The sequence below is a fragment of the Wickerhamomyces ciferrii genome, contig 00038, assembly GCF_000313485.1.
Source record: "Wickerhamomyces ciferrii WGS project CAIF00000000 data, strain NRRL Y-1031 F-60-10, contig 00038, whole genome shotgun sequence".
Lineage (NCBI taxonomy): Eukaryota > Fungi > Ascomycota > Saccharomycetes > Phaffomycetales > Wickerhamomycetaceae > Hansenula > Hansenula ciferrii.
In genome coordinates this window covers 45,747-51,928 of record NW_011887702.1, presented here as the reverse complement: position 1 = coordinate 51,928, position 6,182 = coordinate 45,747, and the positions used below count along the sequence as shown (strand labels likewise).

The 6,182-nt window shown below is 26.6% G+C and overlaps 2 protein-coding genes across 2 annotated transcripts; both read right to left on the bottom strand.

The window, feature by feature from the left end:
• Positions 1–2,871: 2,871 nt before the first annotated feature.
• ASK1 (Ask1p) lies at positions 2,872–4,467 on the bottom strand (the record flags this gene model as incomplete). Its single annotated transcript, XM_011277725.1, has 1 exon — positions 2,872–4,467. One exon carries the CDS (start codon positions 4,465–4,467, stop codon positions 2,872–2,874), a length of 1,596 nt encoding a protein of 531 aa, XP_011276027.1.
• Positions 4,468–5,123: 656 nt separating this feature from the next.
• Positions 5,124–6,167, bottom strand: BN7_1680 (uncharacterized protein; the record flags this gene model as incomplete). Its single annotated transcript, XM_011277724.1, has 1 exon — positions 5,124–6,167. The coding sequence occupies one exon, from the start codon at positions 6,165–6,167 to the stop codon at positions 5,124–5,126; it is 1,044 nt and encodes a 347-aa protein (XP_011276026.1).
• Positions 6,168–6,182: the final 15 nt, after the last annotated feature.

The window sequence follows — 6,182 nt, the reverse complement described above, 5'->3', positions numbered from 1 at the left end:
ATTTTGCTTGTTCTAAATGTAATCCAGAATTTATTAATATTACACCAATTAATGATATATTAAACAAAAGGACCAAATTTAACCACCATGGAATTAAAATTAACCCTTTAGAATGAATTTTATTAAAAATTTTTAAAATTTCAGATGAATTTAATAATAATATTTGAATTTGAGTTGTTGAATTAATTTGAATATCTTTATCTAATAATTTAAATAATACTTTATTATGTAAATTTAATATAATATCATAATAAGTTAAATAAATTTGATCAATTAATAATTCATCATATTCTTCAATGGAAATATTTTCATCAATCCATTTTTTCAAATTTGTTAATTCCTGGGAGACATTTTCAATCATTTCATCAGTTAATTGACCCTTTGTTGATAATTGTTGAATATCACCACAAATCTTAGCTAAATGAATCATAACAAGACTTGGTTTAGTTAACCAACCATCACTTGTAAATGAATCACCCTTTGTCGGTAGTGAGGGTAATTCCATATTAATTAAATCATCATAAATTTCAAAATGTTTACCACTTTGGAATCCAAATATTCTATCCCATGTATAAACACACCAAAAAATTCTTTTAATTTTAATATGTTCATAAATTTTTTTATGGAAAACTGCAGGGATTCTATTTAAATTCATTCCCATACCTTTACACATTCTTATTGCGATACCCAATGATGTATATGATGATATTTGTCTATGACAAGTTCTTAAATATAATGTAATTAATATCCATGATTGAACTAATTCAAATGATTCCCATTCAAAACTTAATTTTGAAACAACTTCATAACTTTCATCAAATAATTTTTCTTCTAAAGTTGGATAATTCTTAGTTTTAATAAAAATTGGTAATGTTGGATGATTTTCTGAATATCTTAAAGAAATAGCCAAGACTAAATATAATATTGAAGTAAATAATCTTGTTGATTGATCATGTTCATCATTATTTAATGAAGAAAGATAATTTTCATATTGATCTCTAAATACACTTTCATGTAATATTCCATATAATGGATTTATCTTTTCCATAAAGAAGTTTAATAACCAATTACTCATTTCTAAATCTTGATCATCTTTTAAATTTATTAAACTTGTAAAAGGGGGTAATTTTCTTTGTTTGAGGTAATGTCCACCATTCATATTCCAACCATAAAATTGAATTCTTGGAATAAATAGTTCCTTCTTGTTAATTGGTTGGGAATCCGTTTTTGAACCAAGATTTTCCATTATAATTGAACCTAATTCATGAGGTAAAATATTTTGATAACGTTTCATAACTCTATATTTATCTCTTGAAAAAGTATAAAAGTTTTTATCAAAAATTTCATCATTTAAATTTGAATTATTAAAATTTATACCAATTTTATTTTTATTTTGAATTTCTAATTCATGTATTCTATTTTCCAAGAATTGAATATAACCATCAGAATCATTACCACCATGAACTTTTAAATTATGTTTATTATCTTTATTTTTATCAATGATTGTAGTCACAGGGACTATTGTAGTAAATTCACAATTATGTCCATGTTTAGAACATGATAAACAAGGTTGTTCACCATTACATTTAGTTTTTTGTTTCTTACAACGATCACAAGCTTTTTTAACTCTTAATCTATTTGAATTTGAATTATTATCACTAATTGATCTTTTTTTAGTTTTTGAACCTTTTTGTGATTGATCTTGATAATCTTGTGGAGATGAACTTTGTGAGAATGGGTTTCTATCCATAACCATTGGAGCAAATGGTGGTAATTGAATTCTTCCTTCGTTATTCATATTGTAAACTAGTAAAACCCCCGAATAATCAACAAAATAGTTTTGAAATAGCAGCTAATAACGTAGAAGTTCTAGAAATGATATACTATATTCAGCTTAATTATCCGATGATGGTTCTTCTTATCACTTTTAATCTAACAGTGCTTTCTGTCCCTGTGATATTCCAATTTTTGTTTATTGTTTATTGTTTTGTTTACTTTTAACAAGTATTGAATAAATTGCGGTCCGTTCGGAAGGAAAATGGGATATTACCGGGCCGGGGCTTCAAATTAATTTAATCAATTGTACTCATGAAGTTTGAATATTTTACTTAAGAAACAAAAGCAGATGATGGTGATGATGATGACCAAATAGAGCATTAGACACTGTTCATTTTGATCTTTTTTTCATCAAAATATCTCCATTTTCCACTTCTATATACTTTACATTGATCATTAACCCAAATGCAATTTTTATTATCTATAACCAAAAAACACTTAAAACCTATATACAAGCTGAAACAAATAATTTATAATGATATCAATACATCAGTTTTTTTCTTCTTTTTCTTGAATAACTCCACCATTTTCAAAAGGTGCTTCATCTCTTGCTTCTTCCAACATTGGTAATATACCTTGTTTAGCTAAATGTAAATCAACACATGCTTTATAATCATACCAAAGATCTTCACATTCATTATATAAACTTTTACCTTTCAAGAATTCTATCAAGACTTGGTTAGTAACTTGTGATCTTCAATCTTCATGTTTAATACTCACTTTCACTATACCAATTATTAAAACAATCATCATATTCTTTTTTGGCATTTGTACATTCTGGAGCAAAACTTGAACTCATTGCGTTACCCATGTCTTTTATTAACCTAACAAACACAAACACTCAACAGTGACTGATATAAACAGAGATAATATTGAACTTTCTCTTAGTTTAAATATAATTTTCTTTTCAAAATCAACTTTTGTATATGAAAATTTCAAAAAAATATACAAATTCGCGAATGTATAAGTAGTATTGTGTCCGTTAACAAAAATATAACCATTTAAATTAATTTTATATTAAGTTTAAACATTTCATTATTCATCACTCCAATCCGGATTATCACCCTTTTGTTGTTGATTCCCATCTAAAAAGGCATCAAATTCAGGGATATCTCCCTTTTCTTGATCTCCTAGCTTTGGGTTCTCAATTTCTTTATTTTGTAAAATTTCATCATTAAATAATGAATTATCTGTTGAATCAAAATTATATCTAGTCTCTGTAGGTTTATTTGCTTTATTTGTTGTTGCAGCACTTGCCCCAAATTCTTCAAATCCACTAAGACCACTATCATTACCACCAACATTATCTAAAATATCTTGAACTATATTTTGTGCAGCTATTTTAGAAGGAGTTTTTCTTAAATTTGGATTTCTTGAATTTAATGGACCCATTTGTATTGTAATTGGTGGAGATAATTGTGGTGTTGATTCTGAATCATCAAATCTATTGAGTTCTGGTTGATGTTGAAGTTGTGGTTCTAGTTGTAATAAGCCTTGATTACTATATCTTTGTGCAGTTCTTGTTGTTTGATCTGTTGTATGTAATAGTTGACCATTTGCACCATATTTTGGGGTATGTGGGAATCGTTGAGCTTCTTCTTGATCTTGAATTCTTACTTGACCTTGTCTTATCATGGTTTTTCTTAATGGGGAACGATTTGTTTTTATTGGACTTAATTGAATATCTGAAGTCAATTTTGGAGTTTCAATATCAAAAGGTGAAGAATCAAATTTTTGTGCAATCAAAGATTTTCTTTTTTTATATAAATCTGATCTCTTGGGAGTAATTTGATTAACTATACCATGTTTTGTGATATTTGATCTTCTTGGTGAAATTTGAACTTTTAAAACTTTATCTAAATTATGATGTAAATCATAAGTTCTAACATCAGGTTTAACAAATTCTCTAGTTCTTTGTAAAGTTGGAGTTGTTTGATTTAATTCAGTACCATTATTTATTGAATTTGATAAATTTATACTTTGTGGAATTGGTGGTAATATACTATCACTTGTATCAAAACCAAAATTATTATTTGATTGTTTTTGAGATTGTGTAATGGGCATTATTGGATTTGATTTGGGGAATTCCATTGTAGATTCTTCTCTTGGTTTAAAATTTACATTATAATGATGTTGTTGCATTGTATTATGATTTGTTGATTCTTGTAAGAAATCATTGGGTTGATGATTATGATTATTTGGTTTTATTGGACTTAATTGTTCATTTTCTTGTAATGTATCATTCCCTGTGAATTCACCATCACCAACATTACTTTGCTCCACGGATAATTCAGTTGATTGATTATTTAATTGAGCTTCTTCATAACCTTTTAATTCCGAATTTGCACTAAATTGTAAGAAATTTTTCCAAAACCCAACACTTTGATCAATTTTAATGGAATTTTGATGATATTTTGTTATTATAGGTATTAATTTTTCATTTATAATTCTATGACTTTTAGCAAAATTTTTATCAATTGATTGTAAAGTTAATGTGATTTCTTGTTCAATTCTTTCCAATTCAATAGCTTGAGTTGAAGTTTCTTGTGAAGTATTATTGTTTATTCTTGGAGTGAAGATGGACTTTCTCTTGTTTGCCTGTCCCTGTATATCATTGTATCTATTAGCCATTGTTATCAATCTTGATGATCTTAAATATTCAAAGTATTGAAAATATTCAAAATTAAAATGTTTATTTAAAAACGCGAAAAACGTAAACAAACAAGTGACGAAATACGAGGGTACACGGTCATGTGATCAATTTAAGTCGGAATTTAAAAGTAAAATAAAGTCAAATAAAGTCAATACAAAATTACATCAAAAAAATCAATTACAATTAAAACCACTAATGATATAAGAATCCACTGATTAATGAATATGAGTGATCAAGAGGAGAAACCTACAGCCAGACAATTACGACTGGATAGACTCCATTCGAATAGATCCCAGTTTCTCATCAATGAAAAAAAGAGGAAACTAGAGAAAGAGAAAAAGAAAGAGAGAAAGAGAAAACATAATGAAGATGATAAGACAGGTTTGAAGTATCTTTTAGTCATATTATATAGAATTGGCTTGGATTATACTTTTTATAAAATATATTTGTTGTGTAATATTAATATTGGTATATTCACATCTAACACTAGTTCTATGTAATATATTGTTTTCGATATATAAATTTTTATTGAACGATATTTATAACTTACAATTAATTGAATATATATTTCAATAAACATGATTCATATATTATAAAAATTAATTAAATATTTCAGCATCCAATATTTCAGCATTCAGTATTTGAGTTCCCTCTTCAACGTTTCATAATCCATAGGATAAGTATACTTCTTCCCTTCATGTAACATTTTACCATGATCAAAATCAATAACCCAAAATTTTTGTTCATCTTCATCAAACCCAACATTTCTTCTTGCAATATCATTATGATTGATACCAATTCCTAATAATCTATTGTATTGTTCAATACCTAATTTGAAATGTTTCTCCTTTGATGGTTTATTTTTGATACAATCAACATAGCTCTCTATGATAAAAGGACCATTATATCCATAACTTGTAATCATTCCATAATTTAACAGAGTTGGTACGTTAATTTTCTTTTCTTTATTTTCATCCTTATCATTATAATTTTGAATACGTTTCATGATCTTCAATTCATTCAAGAATAAACCTTTATAAATATGTTCCTTATAGTATTCCTTGAAACTTAATTCTTCATAATTATACCTCCTTTCAAATTTTGAATCAAAATGAAGTTGTGACCATCCAATATCATAAATTTTCAAAATAACAAAATCATTATTTGATTCATCTTTATTGGAATATTTCATAATATCCAATTCTTCAAGTTTTGATTTTTTGCATAATAACACAACAGATGGATTATATTCATCACCATTTTTTAAACCTGATAAAATTTTCACATATGGTAATACACATGGACAATGAAAGATTTTGAAATCATCATTAACCAATGAAACAGTATTAGATAAAGCAGATGAGCTTCTCATCTGAGAAGAATAACCTGCAATCGGATTTGAGTTTGACGAATCATCATCATTATCATCATTAGTATCAAAATCAATCATCATTTCTTTGAAAAAATTCATCTTTGTTTCTTGACATTCTTTAGGAGTCTTAGATACTTTAGGTAAAAGTTTTCTAACATTACCTGAACTAATAAAAGGATCTCTTGAAATAATTAACATAATCATTTGTAATGATAATTTATCTTTCAATTCCAAGTCTCCAGAACAATTAATAATAGATTCAAATGTATTATCTAAAACAAGATATTGGAAAGGTATTTCAACCATTGTGTTCTTATTTTC